This window comes from Stegodyphus dumicola, chromosome 12 (genome assembly GCF_044657685.1).
Source record: "Stegodyphus dumicola isolate Sdum_Otavi_A_Nest chromosome 12, ASM4465768v1".
Taxonomy (NCBI): Eukaryota; Metazoa; Arthropoda; class Arachnida; order Araneae; family Eresidae; genus Stegodyphus; species Stegodyphus dumicola.
The window spans coordinates 58,860,057-58,882,675 of NC_140779.1; the positions used below are offsets into that span (position 1 = coordinate 58,860,057).

Below are 22,619 nucleotides of genomic sequence, written 5' to 3' on the forward strand. Positions count from 1 at the left end.
AGACCATCGTGGGTTTGATGTAAACTGAGAAATTACAAAGACTGTTGATTACAAAGATTGAGAATTAGCCATTTTAGAGGAATGAAAATTAATGAAGATGGTACCAGATCATATAGAACTTGTAGAAACTGCCCTAAAATGGAGCTTTCTCTAGAACACATCTTTACCTGTCTGGCAATACTTGCAGCTCTGCAAAGCTTGAGGAAATTTCCTTTCCAGGGAAAGCTGTATAGTAAAAAGATTGTGGAACTGGCAAAAGCTGTGATTTTCACGCATGGATCCATTTGATTTCTCAAAGGACAAGACACCAACCAACCAATATGAATTTTACATCACCATGTTTTCATTATACTTTACTTTCTAAAGAATTTTACAAATGCATACTAAACACAGATTAACACATATAATACAAAAAAAAATCTAATAATCCTAAGTTAAAAAATTAAACCAGAATAATAAAATCTTAGTACTTAATGTGAGGAATAAATTAAAAGAAACGATGACAGGTAATTTTAAAAAAAGAAATTTAAAATAATTGCATCTTATTCATTTTTTCTTACTTGTGGAGGTTCAAAATTAGGTCTCCACCAATTTCCAACAGTGTCTTCAATGACCCATTCTTGATTAACACCATCCTGACGACCTAATGTCTGAAAAATTAATATATTAATTTTAATTCAAGACGCATTTATACATTTTTATAATATTTTTACTACATACAATAATTCACCCATTAAATAATTTAAGCATCAGATAATTTTCTTCCACAATAAACAGGAATGAAAAGATATATTTTATAATTAAATATGATGTATTAAATTAAAAGTATTAACTATTAACTGTCAAGAAAATTTGGATTATTTAAGATCTTCCACATGCCTTATTATAAGTTCTCAGACAATATATCACATTCAACTTGTAGTTTGTTACATAATAAAGTCACAGATCCAAACTATAGGCTACATTACAGCAATGAGTCAAAAGCCAATTTTTTACTGATTATTAAAAGTTTCAAAGGCTTTGTTGTTTTGTTATGCAAAACATATTGTTTTTAGAAAAACAAGAAAAAATCTGATCGTGTGTTCCCCCCCCCAATCCTCTTACTTAATTTATTTTAATTTGGTTATGTCATTTTACTGTAGGACTCTTCCTCTTTTTTCAGAGCAACTCTAGGCATATATGGGTCATCATAAACTCTTTAAAAACCCTTTAAAAAATTAGGATCATGTGTTATCTCAAGTAATTATATTTTCATTAGTATTTTATTACAGATAATCATAAAATACTATTACAGAAAATTATATCAAAAAACATTCCTAAAAGTGTTTACTTAATTCACAGATTACAAGTTTGTTGTTTTCATCAAAAATCTCCATTTTCTTTTCCTCTACTGCAGCGAGACAGGCTGTTGGTATGCGTGGCGCGTTTCCCAATCCAACTCGACTTGGGGAATCCCCTCATCAGATCACTTGTCTTGTCGTGAATTTTAATTATTAATATGTGTTTTAAGTTATCATTATTCCAGTTTTTTTGTTTGTTTTTTGTTGTTGTTTTGTTTGTTTGTTTAAGTTGTTAAGGGTTTATTTAACTCGTTATTCTTGAGTAGAAAGCGTAACAAAGGCGAGAGACGGTTGCGATGAAACACATCTGGTTTATGGCTTTTTTTACTAACAATGCAGGCAATAGGGTGTTGTGTTGTCGGCTTTTACTAATGCAATTTGTAATGAAAATCGTCTTCTTTTCGCTTTGTTATAGTTGCAAATTTGTTTACTTCAGGACAGTGGGGGTTGTTGTAAGCTTAGGTAATTAGATTCTCGTAAAGCTTAGTTTCCGCTTGTTAGTTGGGAGGTCCACTTTAGTTCCCACATTTTCCTGAGTACAGATGTTAGCTCATTGTGAGATTTTTCTTGTTTTTGATACGTCATGGGGGTGTCATTTTCTCAGTCTAGATAAAGTAAAATTCTGGCATTGGTAAGATTTAATTTGATGATTTTTTGTAGGCCTATGAACTTACAGAGGCAGAGAAACCGAGATTTCCAGGGAGGTTTGCACCTTGTTAGAGTCATTCGGATTCTGATTTTTGAAGAAGGAGGGAAAAGTAGGGGCTTGACCCTTTCGGGTCTTGCTCTCGCGAGTGGCGTGTACCAGCAGGTTACGGCTATGGATTCCTGGCATTGAGAAGATTAGAAATTACATTGAGAAAAAAAGGCACTAGAGCTCATCACAAAATTTAAAGCATCGTCGTTTCTCCATTATAATTTTCGAGAATTGTAAATAGGTATTCTCAAGCTGATGCACATACCAGTGGGTTTCTTGTTTATCGTGCCTAGTGCATTTCTAGTTTGGGTCCTTTCAAGGCATTTTTTGTTCCTGATTTAAAAGAAGCGTCCCGACACCTGCGTTTTTCTTGGGTGTTGATTTTATTGATCCGTCAACTTTTAAATCAGGAGCAGTCTGATAAAGACTGCTCCTGATTTAAAAGAAGCATCCCGATACTTGTGTTTTTCTTGGGTCTTGATTTTACTGAAGCATTCTTGATTAAGAATTTTCCTGATTTAAAAGAAAGCTGGACTATCTGTTGAACTATCAAAAACTCTGTATTAATCAGTCGATGATGGCATTCCCTTTTTTTGAAGGCTCAACGAAATGCGCTGGACGATCTGTTGATATATTTAAAACTCTGTATTTATCCGTCAATGATGGCACACGCAAGAAAATGGGAGTGTGATGTATAAACTTCACCCTGTGATATATTTTTTTTTTTTTTTTTTTTTTTTGTCTTTTCTACTAAAACTGTAACCGAGTAACGATAGTTATATTAACATACGTGTAAATGAAGTGAACAGAAGAACTAAGTAATGAGTAGTTATATTAATGTACTTGCAAACGACATGATTGAAGATTTAAAGAATGACAAGTTATTTAAATATACCTGTAAACGAATGATTAGAAAATTGATACAACAACCTAAATTGCGAGTTGTGGATTTTTAAAAAAAAAATTAGTACACCTACTCTTAACATGAGAGTAATGTTTATAATGATATACATGTTAATTTACATCTTAAAGTTAATTTTGTAGAGAAGTGATCAGTTTACCTAATTATCATATGTTTGAATATTCAAGAAAATTAATAAATGTGTTTGTGTTATAATTTTATTGCATTTTTTTATCTTGTATATATATATATATATATATATATATTGGGAGGGTCTGTCAGGTCACTCCAGAGCCAGGAGGTTTTTAAGAAACATGGAGTTTTATTGAATTTGTGTTACTGATTTTCTTTTTACTTAGGTTTTCTCACAACGCGAACCAAAAATTTAACTTGTACTGCCACTATATGATTGTTCTTTTGTTATATGATGACTTTTTTTTTTTTTTTTTTTTTTTTTTTTTTGTCTGGCACCATGAGTAAGTTGAGAAAGTATTAAAACACTATAAATTTCAATTTAAGTTCAAAGTCATAAAATCTTAAAAACCCATCAAATTTTCAGATATTTAACACACTCAAAGTTTTTTTCCTACATATCTGTGTGCTTGTGAGTTAACTGTTTTTTGTTTTTAATGAGAAGATAATTATTTCATGATGCCTCCCAATAAGAATGTTGCCTCAGATAGTGCTGTAAAGGAAAAGAAGGAAACCATGGTCATACAAATTAAGAAAGAAATCATAGATAAATATAATAATATAAGCATGGTCTCAGTCACGAAATTATTGAAGACTTACGCCCATTCCGACATCAACAATCTGCACTATTCTGAAGAAGGAAGAAATTAAGAAACTTAATGTGGCGAAAGAAGTTACCGTTACATCCAAGCAACGTCCAAAACTCCTAGAAGATGTTGAGAAGCTGTTGTTGGTATAGATAAACGAAAAGCAGATGAAAGGCTATTTGGTGCCGGAAGCTATTATTTGCGCTAAAGCTAAGAATCTGTACTTGGACCTTGTCCGAAAAACACCAGGTACGTCAAATGAAGATTAGATGGCAATGAGATTTTTGGGGTGCGGATCAGATTAAATGGATTTCCATTATTTTCAATCAGGAAGTTTGTTTCTAGATACAAGAAATTCGCTATACGAGCTTAATGTTAGAACAAATTAAACTCGTATCTTGAGGTTCCACTGTAATTACAAAATCATAATATATACGAGGGCTATCCAGAAAGTAGATTACGTTTTGGAATAAAAAAATAAACAAAGTATAGGAAACAAATTTTATTATATACAGATGAAAGCCACACTCAAATACTACTTTTCTACATAGTCACCATACAAATTAAGGCATTTATCGTAGCGATGTACGAGCTTGGAAATTCCTTCGTCGAAAAATTCGGCTGCCTGCGCCTTCAACCACTTCGTTACCTCTTCTTGCAGCTGTGCGTCGTCATCAAAACGCATTGATTGCAATTTTGTTTCACAGTTCACATGTTTCACCCATGTTTCGTCACCAGTAACGATGCGATCGAGTAAAGAGTCACCATCCTTATGGTAAGCGTCCAAAAAGTTCAACGCTGCAGCCATTCGCTGATTTTTGTGGTCCTCTGTCAAGATTTTTGGAATCCATCTTGCACAAAACTTGTGGTAACCAAGCTTTTCGCTGATGATTTCGTGCAACAAACTTCGCGAAATTTGTGGAAAACTCAAAGAAAGTTCCGTTATTGTGAAATTTCGATTTTCACGGACTTTAGCATCGACTTTTTCGAGAAGTTCGGCGGTCACTATGCTGGGTCTCCCACTTCGATCTTCGTCGTGAACATTGGTTCGGCCATTTTGAAATTTTATGACCCACTGACGCACTCCACCTTCAGTGATAATGTTGTCCCCATACACTTCACGAAGCTGCCGATAGATTTCTATCGGTTTACAGTTTTTTGCAGTCAGAAACCTTATTACTGAGCGCACCTCGCAGCTCGCGGGATTTTCAATTAACGCAGACATTTCAAACCGTCACAGTATCTGAACGGAGCACAGCACGAACCTCTCACTAGCACGGCTAGATGCAGACTGAGCTGCGCAACGCTCTGACCCCAAGATGGCCGCGCTAGCCCCGCCCCTAGCGGACACAGACGGAAACGTAATCTACTTCCTGGATGGCCCTCGTATTTCTTGATTATTACTTCTCATTTTCTGCTACAAATCTTCTTCAGTTATCCATTTTTTCCCCTCAAATTTGCATGTATACAGATAACAAAGTTATAAAGTTTGGGAAATAACTTAATATTACAGTTAACAATCAGAAAAATTACTGCCCCACTCCTCAGAAATGCAGCTAGTAATAGCACTAATGTATCTATTACCTCTGTCATCAGTCTTTTTAATCCATCTAGTTCATCTTCTCCAGCTTCCAATTCACCTCCAGGTCTAGTTGAAATAAAAGAAAAATTAATATTCTATTTAAAACGCATAAATATTATGGAACAGTACATTTTCTTATTTAGAATAGATTATTCAGAATCTTATCTTTAATAAATAAGTATTAATATTATAAATACTTTGAAAAATTAAACTTTGGTAAGTACATTACGTTCAACATCATTCAATTTTCTGCTTTTAAATTAAAACTAACCCTAAAAGAGGAAAAAACTCTGGTACTTTTATCTAGCATCGTAATTTTTGGTACCATTTTAGATTATTACTTGAGCTCTTATAGATGTTAAAATTAGCATTTAATAACCTTTTTTTTTTTCCTTTATTTTACACGAAAATATATTTAAAAAATTGCTTATGCAAAATAATTTTTGGAAGCGCTAGTCAAATTATTCCAATGTTTATATTGATAAGACTCATTAATAAAGTTTAAAATTAATAAAACAATGCAATAAAAACTATTTACAGTAAGAAGTAACAGAGGTGAAATGCAAAATTTTTTAAATATTAAGAAATGTATCTCTAAACAAAACTCTGTTGAAAAATGAAGTAGAGAATATTTCATTTGTAGTGAAACTTTTCAAATTAAGCTTCTTGATAATGCCTATCAGTATTATCATTGCAAAAAATACTTTTATATTCTCAGCATTTACATCGGTGTTCTAGTAAATATATAAGGATGGAATTCCTCAAGCGCGAGGAGAGTTCAAGATGAAGTATCTCGAGTTGCACTTTTACGGGAAGTTAAAGCAGACATTCACTGAGCTCTGTCTCTGACAAAATGTCTGTAGCATAATCACTAGAAGTACGTATCACTTTCTTCAGAAAATGAATCATCACTCTCATCTGTGCCAATAAATGGTTCATTTACCATACAAGTGTATTCTTCCTCTGATAAATAGCGCATTCGCACCATAATAGACTGAAGTTGTAGCTTTCTGAAATAAAAAGGGAAGGACCTGAAATATATCTGAAGGCGACGCAAAATTTAACAGAGCTCCACGATAACTTTAGATCTACACCCACCACTGCACGTGGCTCTCAGGATTCTTCAAAGAACACAAAATCTTCAAATACAACATAAAAAAATAAATGTCACCAAAATTATTAGATGCATTTTTTGATATACAGTAAACTCTCGCTACAATAACTCCCTCTACTACAATAATGTTTTGTGGTCCCGGTCATTTTGCATATAAACTAATGTTAATCTCCCCTCAATATTGCTATATTCTCTAGAACAATAAACCTCTGTAAAACGATTTTTTCAATCTAAATTTCAGTATTATTTTCTCCCTTTATAATAATATTTTCAAATGCTTTTTTTTTTTTTTTTTTTTTTTTTTGTTATTTTTTCCGTCTATTAAGACTCATTGTGGATATTCAACTTATCCCTGAATAAATAGCTATTGTTCAGATTTCAAAACAGATGAAGACCACCCTTTTGGAAATTGGAGTGGGTGAGGGGGGGTGAAGTGTAAATGTACTGTCTGTCTACGGTAAGAACAGCTCCCGCCACGCTGTCTGGCGAGTGGCGGTCGCTATAGCAACAGGGCTAGTATATTTCAAATACGGACGAACCAATGGTTGCTTTATTGTTATTTTGTTTTTGGCGACTGTTGGCTTAAGGGAAGTTTATCATTCGTCTTCTCGGCTTCATTCCAGCTGCACGCATCTTTTCTTAAGCCTTATATTATTATTAGCTATTTTTATTCTTGTTGTTATATCTTTTGTGCTAGCATTTGCTCAAATTCGCTTCTATTTAGCTTGATTTTCGTAGTGCTTTGTTAATAGCCAATTTTTTAAAATGCCCTTCCAGTTTAAGAAAGGTCAACCTTTAAAGTCTCAGTCACGTCAAATCGTGTATAATGTCGCAGAATTTTGCGCTTCTGAAGCTTCGGCGAACTCTTTAGTAGTTCCTCTTCCTTAAGTTTTGGTGTTAGTGTATTTAATTATGGCAAAGCTCACTAGGGCTATCTGCCTAAGGGAAGGGATGCCTTCGTGGAGGACTTTCTAAGGGAAACTGGCTCGTATACACATTACACATGGGGAAAACCACGAAAACACCCATGCAGCCAGCCCATTCGCGGGATTCGAACCTCGGACCGAACTACCAGTGTTCAGCAACTTCCGCTCGGCCGCTGGTGGGCTACCTTAAGTTTTGAAGAGCGAAGTATCAACAATGGGAGAAAATAAACTTCTGAATACACTTGGAAAGAAATGTAAAAGCCCTGCTAATCATAAGTGTGAAACTGACAATTTTGACAAATGCGTTCGTTCTACGGCAGACAATACAAGACTTTTACATCAAAGAAAAGAAAGTGCCATCTGTGCGGAAATTACTGCCTGTCATGAGGCAAAAAATAGACTTCCCGTGGCAAAAAGACTCTTTGTGCAAAGTTTTGTGTTCAATGAATTTTTGTTGGAATGCGTAGAAAAAAAAAAAAAAAAAAATGTTATCGAAAGACCTCACATTGTATTTTGGAGGAACAATTATTTACGAGAAATGAGAAAACTCAGAGCAAGTGAACGCCACATCGTTTACATCGATGAAACATGGATTGACGGCAATTTAACTTTTAAGAAATGTTGGCAACATGATACGGTTTTGGGCGCACAGCCAGTTTCCCTTAGCAAGCCCTCCATGAAGGCATCCCTCCTCTTAGGCATTTAACCCTGGAGGCTTTCCGTAATTATATAAACCAACCCAAACCACTGGTAATTAAGGAAAAAGCAGTTTTGATTTTAATTCACCTTCGCTTCCTTCCGCCATTAAATTAACTAGCTTTTGGTTTAGTTTAAAGGTATGGGAATAGAAGAAATGTTCGCAAAAAGTATTTATTGAGAGCATGGGTATGTAAAAAAACACTTTTACTTTCAAGATGATTCCATATACATTTAATGATGAAATTTTTAATCATTATTAAAGCACAAGCAATAAATTAACAGAAAATTTTGAAATAAAAACATAGCAGAACGTCATTTAAAGACTGAAGAAATTGCTTTGAATGTTCAGGTAGATCAGCTAGAGGGGAGAACTATAAAAATTAAATTTATTTTATATTTATGAAGTGCGTCTATACTATATTACAGAGAATGGGGCAATCAAGTAGATTTCTAAGATGTCATCTATGATTTTGCAAGCAAACAAATAAACAAAAAAGAAGCAAAATAATAGCATGATTTTTTTAAATGTCAAAATTAAAATTTTTCTTCAAAAATAAACACGGATTTTTAAATTTATTTCCCTACAAGTTTATTTTTACTCATTGTACATCTAGAGGGATGGCAAATTCAGCGACTTGTACCTCACACGGCAAAATCAAAGACCGTTTCTTGACTGCAAAAGCTTTATCTACGCCATCGAATTTTCATTTTCGGAAATTGGATGTCGGGGTCGACGCAAAGGGTCAACAAGCATTTTACTTGAAACTAAAACAAAATGTGAATATCGCCAAATCATCTTTAAATGCGCCAAGGTGGCAAACTCAGAAGTAAGTCTTCAAGACACCCCTACGAAAAATGGGTTAGGGCTCGTTTCTACGGCAACAGACAGCTGCAGACAAACTGGCGAGAGCTGTTCTTACCATAGACAGACAGTAATCAGTTCGCTATGCCAATGAGCTCTTGAAGAAAGGGCTGACGGATTGCGGTCAAAAAGTGCCTTACCAGGAGGTAACGCATTTCAATATTGCTACTGTTGAAGACTTTTCTAAAAAGAGGCACAAAATGGCGAAAGGTCGAACTTGCTAGGTTGGCCAGAAAGTTCAGGAAAAGGGAAATTTGTAATTTGTTAATAAAAAGTCGTCATTTTTCACGTAATTCCTGGCCGAAATACTTTGTCAATATTTTTAAAATTGTTGTACGTGACTGAAACAAAGTCATCAGAGGTAACTTGTTCTGAACTTGAAAAGAAAGTTAGAAATTTTTCTTTCATTGCATTTCAGTTATCAATTTCAACATATTCGTGGGCCCAGCGTTTTAAGAAATCTAGAAGTAAAGCTAATTTTTCTTTTCCAGAAAGACTTTGTACAGCCTCGTTTTTCAAAAAACATCAAATACCGACCCACTGGAATATATTTTGTGGAATCGAATACTGGACAGGTAAATTTTTCTTTGTCTACAGAAACAATTTCGGATTTTTCTTCGGATAGTTTTAAAGTCTTGGTATTGTCTGCATATACAATTTTGTCGAAAATCAACAAATTCTTCATTAAAACATGAGCTATGTTATGGAAATTATTAAAATTTTATGGTATCAAAAGATTTAATGATTCATAATTATGTTTAATTTATAAGGTATTTCTCTCGCCTTCTTAGCATGCCTTCGTGATGTAGTGGTCAGCACGTTCGGTGCGTGATCGAGAGGTCCGTGGTTTGAGTCCCGGCGACGGCATTGTTCATTTTTCCCGTCTCCTGCTTCGAAACAACCTAATGTCTCTACAAATTAAAATAAGCAACGAATTTGATTTGCAATTATTTTATTTAGAAAAGGTTATTAAAAACTAAAGAAAAGGTATTAATAAGAAATGAGATTATTGTTTAAAACATTTTAATTTAAAGAATTTTGAATCATTTTTAAAGATTGAGGTAAATGTAAAGAATGATGTAATTTTAGATATTAGCCCAGAAAATGGATACGGAAATTGTGTTTTTGAGTATAATAGAGAAAATATTTAATATTTTGATAGTGAATATTGTTATCATAAATACATAAATAATAAAAATTTAAGAAATTGAATAATTGTAATAAATTTCGTATGACTAATGTAATTAAAATGAAAGAACTAATTTGAAATTATGGTAAATGAATGTTATAATTAATTGTGTTATTATATTAATTGTGTAATGTATAATTGATAAATAATTGTACGTTAACATGTTGAATGAATACTGGTTCGAAAATAGAGTCTTGTTTTTAGATCTATGTAATTGTTCCTTATACCTTCTTCAAACAATATAAACTTTCACGACTTCCAGCTTTTATTTTTATTTTCATTTTCATTTTTTCATATATAATGGAGCGTATTGTTATTTTATATACATGCATAATGGAATGTATTAGTGCAGTTTTCAAAGGTCAGTTACCTTGTGCAAAGAACGGAGCTTTTTCGAGTAATTGCCATATCAACCCATGGTCACTGGTTCAGAACACACCAGTTAGTTCAAGTTGTTATTGCCCAATTTATCGAAATGCTTATGTTGAAGTATTGCGGGGCCTTCCAGTTTGGCCTTGCAAATGAAAATTAAGGAATGCAAAACAACAAGAAGACAAAATATCTGCTGTTAAAGACAACAAAACGACGTAAAAAATTATTCTAATTGAAATCAGAGCACTATGAGGCCCGAAAAAGGTGACGACATAAAGTGTAGACATGCTAATAAATCGATCAACTTCGAAAGAATTAATGAGATACTGTTATCTTTTCATAGGAACTTGATTTTATATCCTATTAAATACAACTCCTTTTAAAAGCATCACTTAAGACAAATTTTCACTTAAGACAAGCTCAGATCGCATAAATTTACGAGTGTTAGAAGGGGGAAAAAAATAAAAAAAAAATAAAAATCTTAAACAGTATGTTTTGGTATTTATTTTTTAAATTTAATAGTCAACACTTTGTTTCTTTGCGTATCACTGGTTGAGAATCGTTGCCTTAGAGATTAGGCGGCCTAAATATTGCAAAGTCACTATGCGTAAGAGGAGGGATGACTTCGTTAAGCAAAATCACAGTATTCGTGTAGTAAAAAAAAGATTTCTTTTCCAGTGATTAATTAAACTGCAATATTAAAAGAAAATGTTACATAACATATTACTAATCAAATGGCTTAATCTTTCTACTTAAAAAATACATTTTTCTAAAATGTTATTCTGTGCTAATCCCGTCTGATATTAAAAACAGAGATGATGGAAGTGAAAAACTATGTGTTATCATTGCATGAAAATAAGCATTATTTTATGTATGGTTAAGTGTAATTTGTGAAACTAACGAGGTTATTATACTTATTTGAATATTATCGTAAGAGGTTAAACAGCCTTTTTTTTATTGCTTATGATTATTTTATTGTGCACACTATGTAAATAAATAAATTTATAAATTAAGATTAAAATTACTGTTTAAAGTATTAAATTATTTATGCTACAAAAAGAATTTTTCATCTGTAATACTACATTACATAAAATCCAATAAAGTTTCAAAATGCATATGCTAAGCTAGGATAAAAAACTAAATTAAAAAAAAAAGGGGAGAAGAAAAATATTTGACATTTCAACCATTCCATTTCTGAATGCAGTAGCTTACAACATTAATCCATTAATCTAATTTTCTAATAAAACTTCATAGCTTAAAAAAGTTTCTATACATTTATATAACGTGGTGTAACGTATATATATCTGAAAAGTGAAAAAACATGTAAAGTAATTGTATAAACGTATTTAATGTATAAGGTATTTCTCCCACTTTCCTAGCGTGCTTTCGTGGTTTAGTGGTTCTGCACGCTGGGCCTGTATTCCAGAGGCCGGTGGTTCGATTCCCGGCGAAGGCGTTTGTATTTTTCATCTTTCCTCCTTCCAAAAATATACCTAATGTCTCTACAGTGGCTCCCGAACTAAAAGGGTTGTGGATGATGACTCTCCACACCTAGGATTTGGCGATTGGGTCCCCTAAAAACTCCAGTCGCCCTTTAAAAAGGGGAGTATATAAGGTATTTCTCTCACTCTCATAGCATGCCTTCGTGGTGTAGTGGTTCCGCACGCTGTGCCGGTATTCCAGATGTCCGTGGTTCGATTCCCGGCGAAGGCGTTTGCTATTTTTCAACTTTCCTGCTTCCAAAAATATATCTAATGTCTCTACAAATGTTTTTATTTAGGTATATCATGAAGAAATGCATTTTTATTTAACTGAATCAGATTCAAAAGTTAAAAAAATAACTGGTGGACAAGCCTGCCGGATGAGCGGGCTTTTCAAGAGCAACCAATTCGTGAGTAAATTTTTTGTTGACAAATTAGCGTTTTCAGAATTTTTATTTAATACCTCGCAAACAACCCAAAATAATCAAAAATTAATATCCCTCATAACCTGCAACAACCGATTCGTAAATAAACTTTTTATTGTCAAATTAGCGCTTTCAGAGTTTTTAATTAATATCTCGGCTGACTAAAATCATATGAAGATGAGAATGGTCGAAGTGGCTTCCCACGAATTTTTAGAATCCGGGGTACCTTTCTTGAAACTCAACTCCCCGCCTTTCCGGAGGAGATGATATTGCAAACAAACAGACAGACTCGATCAGATTTTAATGGCATTGTTGCGTTCTGCGGGTTCGTGGACTTGAAGTAATTGATGATAACAATGGATGAAGAATCAAAATACAATTTATTCGCCAGTATTACACAGGACAGTTCCAAGGACACTTTTGCAGTCGTCGAAAAATTTCAATAAACACGCTGAAAAAATCAGCAACACAATATTCAGGCTATAGCGGTGAAGGTAGCTTCACGACAAAACCCTTAAGTACAGCTCCCGACTCAGTCGATTGCTCTCAAGCTAATCACTGAACTCAAGACACGACTGAATTCAAGATACTCTGCTACATCGCGTATAGGCAGGATATATATAGCTTTAACCTACCTTCGAGAATATTCTCGGGAAAACAGCTAGGGAATGCGTTTTAGAATGTTCTTGCTTCGTCTATGGCTTAGCTTCAATTTTATCCCAAAATATTGCCAAATGGGCGATTTCGCGACACATCTGGCAACCCTGCCCTTTTCTGGCAAACCTAACCCGCTTTGCTGGGAAGTTATCTGGGCATTTCGCAACAGTATAGATATTCTTAAAATCTATTGTAGTGCATCTATTGCTTTTAAATGGCTTAGTTTGTTCGTCACTAGCAGACATATTAAATCTGTAAGATAAATATTTTACATTTTGCTAAATGTCAATAGACTTGAATGAAAAGAGATATAAGGTATTTCTCACTCTTTCCTAGCTTGCCTTCGGGGTGTAGTGGTTCTGTACGCTGGGCCGGTATTCCAGAGATCCGTGGTTCGATTCCCGGAGAAGGCGTTTGCTAATTTTTCAACCTCTCTTGCTTCCAAAATATCCTAATGTCTATACAAAGAAACAACGCAAAATCGCGTTTCGAGACTACCCTTCTGGGTGAGAAAATTAACCTTATCTAACATTTCAAAATATAGCCGCCTAAATGAGTGTAGCACTCCCAACATCAATATAATTTTCTGATAAAATTTCGTTTATGAAAATTTTTCATTTTTCATTTAATTATCTGTATTTCACCCGGTATCTCCCTAGTTTATTGCCGCCTCTAGCATCAATCAGCACGACTGATTCATTTTTGGCTTGGTCTCACTTTTGAAGCTGAATCAATGAAAGTACGTTTAAATGAGGTCCTTTCAATGTGGTTTTTAGTGTGTGTTCAGGACCATCATTTCAAAAGTGATTACAGATATTTCTGCAAAAGAAAATAGTTAAAACTTAGAAATAACATTACGCGTCATTTATAATACACTTGTATGCAGAATACTTGAGCCATTTTTTAGTTAATGTAAATAATTTTAATTAGTAAAACAGGCTTCTGACGCCATATATTACTTGCGCTACAGAATAATTGTTCGCGCGATACATAACAATAAATTCATCCTCTGAGCGCCATGGTCGGCTTTATCCGGCCATGAGATTTTTTGCTACTTGGTATATACTAGCTTATAATTTAAATGAATTAAAATGTCGGGATGGTAATCCAACTAAGCAGTAAGAATATCTGAATTCTACCTAGCTTTGTTTCCGAAATGCATCAGAATTGAAAAATACTAAATAATAACTAAAAGGGAACAAAAATATTTTAAGTACTAAAAAGTAGAACAACGAAAATGGTAAACAAATAATATCAACACATAGGTTAATCTCTCTCTCTTTTTTTTTTTATTTATTTTTATTTATTTATTTATTTATTTATTTATTTTTAAGCTTCAAAACAGAACTTGTCAAGGGAAAAGTGTTTTGAAGCTTCAAACAACGTTGATTAACTAGACCAGCTAAAATAAGTTTCGTTCGGACTGATTCACTGAGACTTAAAGCAGAATAAACGTAATTAAATCGTCTAAAGTAATAAGCAAAATTTATAGTCTCATTGAATTCTCCCTTTTCCCGACCTGTTTCAGCTGTCTAATACAAAAATTGAAATTCGAAAGAATTAAATATTTAAAACAATTACAAAAATCGAGACCTATGTAAGAGAGTAAACAGTAAATGTTATAAATAATGGACATTTTTTTTTTAAAACTAAAAAGGAACTTGCTTAACATAAGTAAAAAAACACCGAAAAAATTGTAAAAGTAAGTACAATAAGAAGCTCAAATTAATCTCAAACATTGAAAATCAGCGAGACAGTCCTGTGTACTAACTAAAAAGGAGTGTCTCGATTATGTAAAGTAAAAACTTTAAAAAAAAAAAAAAAATGTGTGAATTTTAAGTGAACAAATTGTGAAAGTGTAATTGAAAACTGCAACATTGCTAAAATCTTTAAATAAAGAACCAGAGTAAGTCAAAAACCTGACCTTGAGAAGAAACAGCTTTAGCAAAAGGATTTGCGAAATTTCGCTGCGAAAGATTGCCATGCTTTTACAATTAACAGCATGGATACCAGAAGAGAAAAACCGTCTTTTTCAAAGAATTGTAGCTCCTGTTGAATAGCTTACGTGTCCTTGTACTGTCTGTCTACGGTAAGAACAGCTCCCGCCACGCTGTCTGGCGAGTGGCGGTCGCTATAGCAACAGGGCTAGTATATTTCAAATACGGACGAACCAATGGTTGCTTTATTGTTATTTTGTTTTTGGCGACTGTTGGCTTAAGGGAAGTTTATCATTCGTCTTCTCGGCTTCATTCCAGCTGCACGCATCTTTTCTTAAGCCTTATATTATTATTAGCTATTTTTATTCTTGTTGTTATATCTTTTGTGCTAGCATTTGCTCAAATTCGCTTCTATTTAGCTTGATTTTCGTAGTGCTTTGTTAATAGCCAATTTTTTAAAATGCCCTTCCAGTTTAAGAAAGGTCAACCTTTAAAGTCTCAGTCACGTCAAATCGTGTATAATGTCGCAGAATTTTGCACTTCTGAAGCTTCCGCGAACTCTTTAGTAGTTCCTCTTCCTTAAGTTTTGGTGTTGGTGTATTTAATTATGGCAAAGCTCACTAGGGCTATCTGCCTAAGGGAGGGATGCCTTCGTGGAGGACTTTCTAAGGGAAACTGGCTCGTATACACGTTACACATGGGGAAAACCACGAAAACACCCATGCAGCCAGCCCATTCGCGGGATTCGAACCTCGGACCGAACTACCAGTGTTCAGCGACTTCCGCTCGGCCGCTGGTGGGCTACCTTAAGTTTTGAAGAGCGAAGTATCAACAATGGGAGAAAATAAACTTCTGAATACACTTGGAAAGAAATGTAAAAGCCTTGCTAATCATAAGTGTGAAATTGACAATTTTGACAAATGCGTTCGTTCTACGGCAGACAATACAAGACTTTTACATCAAAGAAAAGAAAGTGCCATCTGTGCGGAAATTACTGCCTGTCATGAGGCAAAAAATAGACTTCCCGTGGCAAAAAGACTCTTTGTGCAAAGTTTTGTGTTCAATGAATTTTTGTTGGAATGCGTAGAAAAAAAAAAAAAAAAAAATGTTATCGAAAGACCTCACATTGTATTTTGGAGGAACAATTATTTACGAGAAATGAGAAAACTCAGAGCAAGTGAACGCCACATCGTTTACATCGATGAAACATGGATTGACGGCAATTTAACTTTTAAGAAATGTTGGCAACATGATACGGTTTTGGGCGCACAGCCAGTTTCCCTTAGCAAGCCCTCCATGAAGGCATCCCTCCTCTTAGGCATTTAACCCTGGAGGCTTTCCGTAATTATATAAACCAACCCAAACCACTGGTAATTAAGGAAAAAGCAGTTTTGATTTTAATTCACCTTCGCTTCCTTCCGCCATTAAATTAACTAGCTTTTGGTTTAGTTTAAAGGTATGGGAATAGAAGAAATGTTCGCAAAAAGTATTTATTGAGAGCATGGGTATGTAAAAAAACACTTTTACTTTCAAGATGATTCCATATACATTTAATGATGAAATTTTTAATCATTATTAAAGCACAAGCAATAAATTAACAGAAAATTTTGAAATAAAAACATAGCAGAACGTCATTTAAAGACTGAAGAAATTGCTTTGAATGTTCAGGTAGATCAGCTAGAGGGGAGAACTATAAAAATTAAATTTATTTTATATTTATGAAGTGCGTCTATACTATATTACAGAGAATGGGGCAATCAAGTAGATTTCTAAGATGTCATCTATGATTTTGCAAGCAAACAAATAAACAAAAAAGAAGCAAAATAATAGCATGATTTTTTTAAATGTCAAAATTAAAATTTTTCTTCAAAAATAAACACGGATTTTTAAATTTATTTCCCTACAAGTTTATTTTTACTCATTGTACATCTAGAGGGATGGCAAATTCAGCGACTTGTACCTCACACGGCAAAATCAAAGACCGTTTCTTGACTGCAAAAGCTTTATCTACGCCATCGAATTTTCATTTTCGGAAATTGGATGTCGGGGTCGACGCAAAGGGTCAACAAGCATTTTACTTGAAACTAAAACAAAATGTGAATATCGCCAAATCATCTTTAAATGCGCCAAGGTGGCAAACTCAGAAGTAAGTCTTCAAGACACCCCTACGAAAAATGGGTTAGGGCTCGTTTCTACGGCAACAGACAGCTGCAGACAAACTGGCGAGAGCTGTTCTTACCATAGACAGACAGTATGCCTAGTCTCATTTCCCAGTAAGCTTTGGAATTCTGATAAGGTTTAAGGACATCTAGACCTGTCTGGTCACCTTGTCACAGGACAAGTGCCCTTTGTTAGAGGAACAGGAGGAGATGGAGGGGGGTGTTGTTAAGTGACGTACTGAAAAGTGAGTTCAAAGGTTGTTTTATAGTCTTTAACGATTTTGAGTTCTACACGAAACATTTGGTTTAAACTTTTCTTTCTTTCATGCGATATTGTTCCCTAAGATGGCAGGGCGAAAGCAACTATCTTTTCGAGATAAACTGAACGTTATCAATGATATTGATGAGGGAATGAAGTAGATTGATGGGGCTAAGAAACATGGATTATCGCAATCTACATTTGCAACGTTCCTAAAGAAGAGAAAGCAAATTGAAGATGCTGTAACTTCAAATGAAATTAACCCAGAGCGAAAACGACTGAAAGTTGCGACAAATGAAAACATTGATGCTGCTGTTTTAAAATGGTTTCAAGAGATGAGAGCAATAAATGGACCTTTATTATGTGCAAAAGCACGGAAATTTGCAGCAATGCTAGGGAACGAAACTTTCAAAGCTAGCAACGGTTGGTTAATGCGTTTTCGAGATCGTCATGGAATAACTTTCCAAGAAGTTCACGGAGAGAAAAAGTCAGCTCCAATAAACGACGCAAATGAATGGCGGCAAAACAAGATGAAAGAAATCTTAGAAAAGTATGCTCCAGAAGACATTTATAATGCAGATGAAGCTGGGCTGTTTTTCCAACTCCTACCCGATCGAACATTGGCATTCAAGGGTGAAAAGTGTTATGGAGGGAAGAAATCAAAGCAGAGACTGACTGTTCTTCTGTGTACAAATAGCACAGGAACGCATAGAATACAACCTCTCATCATTGGTAAATCATTGAAACCAAGGTTCTTTAAGAACGTGAAAAGTCTTCCCGTGGAGTATAAAGCAAATAAGAAGGCTTGGATGACGTCTAAATTTTTTTCCGAATGGTTACAGAAGTTAGACAATGAAATGAAGAAGAGAAAGAAAAAAATCGTTTTGTTGATCGTTTGATAACTGCGGTGCTCACACGTCATTTCCAAAGCTACAAAATATCGAAATCGCTTTTTTCCCTGCCAATTGCACTTCAATTTTACAGCCTCTTGATATGGGCATAATTAAGTGCTTCAAAGGATATTACAGAAAACGGTTGGTGGACTCCATACTTGTAAACTTTGAAAATAAAGTAGAAGACCCTTTCAAAGCTGTAAATGTCAAGGAAGCGTGTGACAATATTGCTGGAAGTTGGTGGGAAGTAACAGAAAAAACCATTCGGAATTGCTGGAAAAAGGCCGGTCTTTGTGTTATGGAAGATACGAAATCTGATAATGATGAAAATTCCATAGACAATGATCTCTCAGATGATCAAGAATGTGTTTTGCACATCAAAAAATCTGTATCGCAACTTGAGGAAACACGCGGTAAAAAGTTTGGAATTAGTATAGAAGACTATCTAACAGCAGATGATGATCTTATGGTTTTCGCAGGAGTTACTGATGAAGATATTCTCTCTGAAATTACTGATGAGATAGGAAACAATGATGAAGATGATGATGATATTGATGATGATGATAATACAGGTCCATCGCAGTCCTTATTGTCATCCCAGGAAGCTCTTCAATCTGTGAATTCTCTACGGACATTTTTTTCAAGCCTTCCGTCGACAAATAAAGAACATTTTCGTGCACTAGACTCAATGCATACAGTATTGGTGAACTTAACAGTTAAAAAAATCAATAAACAAACAAAAATATTGGATTATTTTCAATAAAAAGTGTTTTCAGGTATGTGAATATTTCTGTGCTTATTTTCTGAATTTATCTTATTTATTCATTTTTTTAGTATTTAAACCACTATTATTAGTATTTTACAAATTAATTTCTTCTAAATATAGACTTAAAAGTAGTATGTTATGCACCTTAAACTAATAATAATAAAAAAAAACTCTTATTAAATGCTCAAAATATGTGGGCCCTCCATATAACAATATGCCTCTCTACAACAATATATTTATTTGGTCCCTAAAATATTGTTGTAAGGAGGTTTCACTGTATTAATAATTCTCATTCAAAAAATTCATAACATCACATATAGTAATTATTTCTAATTTACATTTTCTTTTTAATGCACCTTAAATTGATGTTTTTACTTAATTAATATTGAAAGATCTTGTCTGAAGTTATTAAATTTCCTAATAAAATATATTGCATTGCCTACAGATTTGGAGTATATCAAATTTATTTACAGTAAGACCCCGCTTAACGCTGTTTCGTTTAGCGCCGTTTCGGTTTAGCGCTCTTTTATTTCAACCCGGAGATCCTCCGAAATTGTGCGCAGCACTAGGTTTCCAAATAACATATCCGAAACAGTGTAGTTGTGTTTCTTGCTTTGTGGACGCATTTTTATCATTTGAAACATTTGTTGACATTATTGTACATTTAAATTTGTATAATACTATAACGATTAATACAGTGACAAATATTATGATCTTTAGTTTTTATCATGGGTGATAATAAAAAACAAGAAAAGAAAGCAACCAGAAAAAGCATTTCACTGGAAACTCAAATGCAAGTGATTAGAAGATTAGATTCTGGTGAACGTCAATCTCAAATTAGTGCTGCATTGATTTTGGCAACTTCAACAATAAGGACAATTCTTAAGAATAAAGAAAAAATACTGTCATCGGAAACTGCAACTACGTCAAGCTCTGCAACTAGAATTACCCGTTCTAGAAATAACATTATAGAGGAAATGGAAAAACGACTGTCTATATGGATTGACGACGAAATTGAACACAATATGCCATTAAGCCAATCTATCATAATGCCTTCTTGACAAAAAGGCAGAAAATTGGAAGCCCAGAATAGACTGAATGAACTGACTGAGAATTTTATTTGTTTTTAAAAGTATATGCGTTTATATTGTTTTCATTTTTGTAAGAAATAAATGTTTGATTTTATTTTTATTAAAAAACATTATTAAATTTAATGCCTAACCATTTTTTATCTGTCTTCCCCTAACCCCATTATTTACATGTTAAGATAGCCTCGCTTAGCGCTGTTTCGCATTATGCTCTACTTCGATGGAACGTATCCCCCGCGTTAAGCGGTGTCTTACTGTACTTACTTTCTGCTATGAGAAAAATCTCATGCATTGCTCTCTATCCAAAGGGAATTAAAAAGTTAAAATAACTCTACATGTAACTGATCGCATTTTCTTAAGTTACATGTTCCATGAGCAAAAATATATTTACGGGTATTCCTTGGCGAAAATTGGCAATTTTTGGCGGTACATGGATACTGAGTTTGTGCAATTCTTTAACTTGTTATTTTGGCTTGCGTAGTGCCAAATAGCCGCCAACAAAGTCAAAATAGCAAGACAAAGAATTGCACAAATTGTACACATCAACCTATTTTCACTTTATAGACATTGCGCACTCCCTTGACTTTGTCCATGTACACAACAAACTATGTTCACTTAAAAAGTCAAAGGAGCAACCAACAAAAAAAAATATATAATCTCAATAAACTACATTTTAAATCAAACAATGAAATAAAATAAGAAAGGAAATTTATCTTTGCGCTACAAAAAGGAAATATCCGCTTAGATTATTTACAAATTAACACGCCTTCAGTCAAACAAAAAAAGCATCCAAAAACTTCCTAAAATTATCTGAACTAGAAACTGTATACTGGCGTCGCCACATAAATTCACAAAATTCAAAAATATCTTCTGTAGTGCCGTTATCGTCTGACCATATGTATTTCCTTCCTACAAACAGGACACTTAATTATGGCTACTACGCAAACTTTCATTTACACACCAGTCAAGTAATGCTCTTTTCCCCTTTCTTTCCAAATCATACAAAAACTTCAAATTAATCTTAACACATTCAGCCATTTTACCATCTAAACCACAAAACGAGCAATATATTTCCTTACCAACACACACCATAAGCCCTTACGAATTTACCACAATCATGCAACTGTCAATCATCAATGTCATATCAGGTTGTACGGAAAATAATGCAGGTTCTTCTTTCCTGTACATTTTTAGAAACAAAATTATTTTGAATTATATTGGTTTATATATCATTTTGAAGCTCTATTTTCGCTATATATTTCTATAGTAATCATTTTGTTCTAAAATTATTTTTTAAAATATTTACTAGTGTTTTTCTTTACATGTCAAAATGGGATTTTCTGCAAATTTACTTTTATGAGTACAAGCTAGGCAACAGCACAGCACAAACTGCTCGAAATGTCAACGAAGTATGGCGTGAGAAAAATGTTAATGAATCTACAGTTCAACGATGATACCAGAAGTTTCGTCATGGAGAATTTAACCTGGAAGATCAAGAGCATCGTGGACGCTTTTCAGCTGTTGATGACGATGATTTGAAGACTTTAGCTGAAACAAACCCGTGCATAACTGTTCAAGAGCTTGCCGTAAGCAAAACAACGATTTCTGATCACTTGAATCGTATAGGAAAGTCACAGAAGCTTGATAAGTGGGTGCCTCACGAATTGAGCGAAAATAAAAGAAAATCGCCGTTTTGAAGTGTCTTCTGCTCTTCTTCTCGAGGGCGGTCTCGCCTACTACAGCTTCCTAAATCTGGACGAAACGATTACGGCAGATAAGTACTGTCAACAAATCAATGAGCCAAAAATTGCAATGCATATGCTCAGCATTGGTCAGCAGAAAGTGGCCAGTTCTTATCCACAACGATGCACTGCAGCATCTTTGTAGATACGACACTCTCCCTCTTCCCACATATTTACATGACCTCTTGCGGACCGATTACCACTTTTTCAAACATCTGTATAACATTCTGCAGAAGAAATGCTTCAGAAACCAAGATGAGGTCAAAAACGCCTTTGACAACTTTATCGCATCCAGAACTCCAGAATTTTATTCTACCGGCATAAATAAACTTATATCTCATTGGCAAAAATACATAGATTCAGCTGGTGCTTATTTTGATTAATAAAATTGTTTTTGAGTTGAGTTATGCTACTTTAAAGATATAGGTTAAAAACCTGCATTTTTTTCCGGACAACCTAATAATAGGGTTTCCATAACATTCAACTACTCAGGCTACCATAAATGAAACAACAATTTAGCGACAAATGAAACAACAACTTCGTGATAATACAAAGGGTACCCTTCTTCTCTACTCTAACTGTTCCATGTAAATCCCCAAGGTGAACCAATTAATTTTATATTTGAATACTTCAAAAAATAATGCAATTAAAGCCTGAAACTCTATGCAAGGCTAGAATAAAATCATTTTATTTCAATAAATTTAAAACAGTTAATTACTTCATAGAATGCAAAATTTTGAACTAGTTTAAC

The 22,619-nt window shown here is 34.1% G+C and overlaps 1 protein-coding gene across 1 annotated transcript in view; it reads right to left on the reverse strand.

The window, feature by feature from the left end:
• Nucleotides 1-22,619, reverse strand: part of Cpsf5 (cleavage and polyadenylation specificity factor subunit 5) — a 43,097-nt gene that overhangs the window by 13,844 nt on the left and 6,634 nt on the right. The window contains exons 3-4 of the mRNA XM_035376960.2: nucleotides 5,302-5,365; nucleotides 561-650 (exon numbers count right to left, since the gene is read on the reverse strand). Of these exons, the coding sequence (XP_035232851.1) occupies nucleotides 561-650; nucleotides 5,302-5,365 (154 nt within the window). The remainder of the gene's footprint in view (nucleotides 1-560; nucleotides 651-5,301; nucleotides 5,366-22,619) is intronic.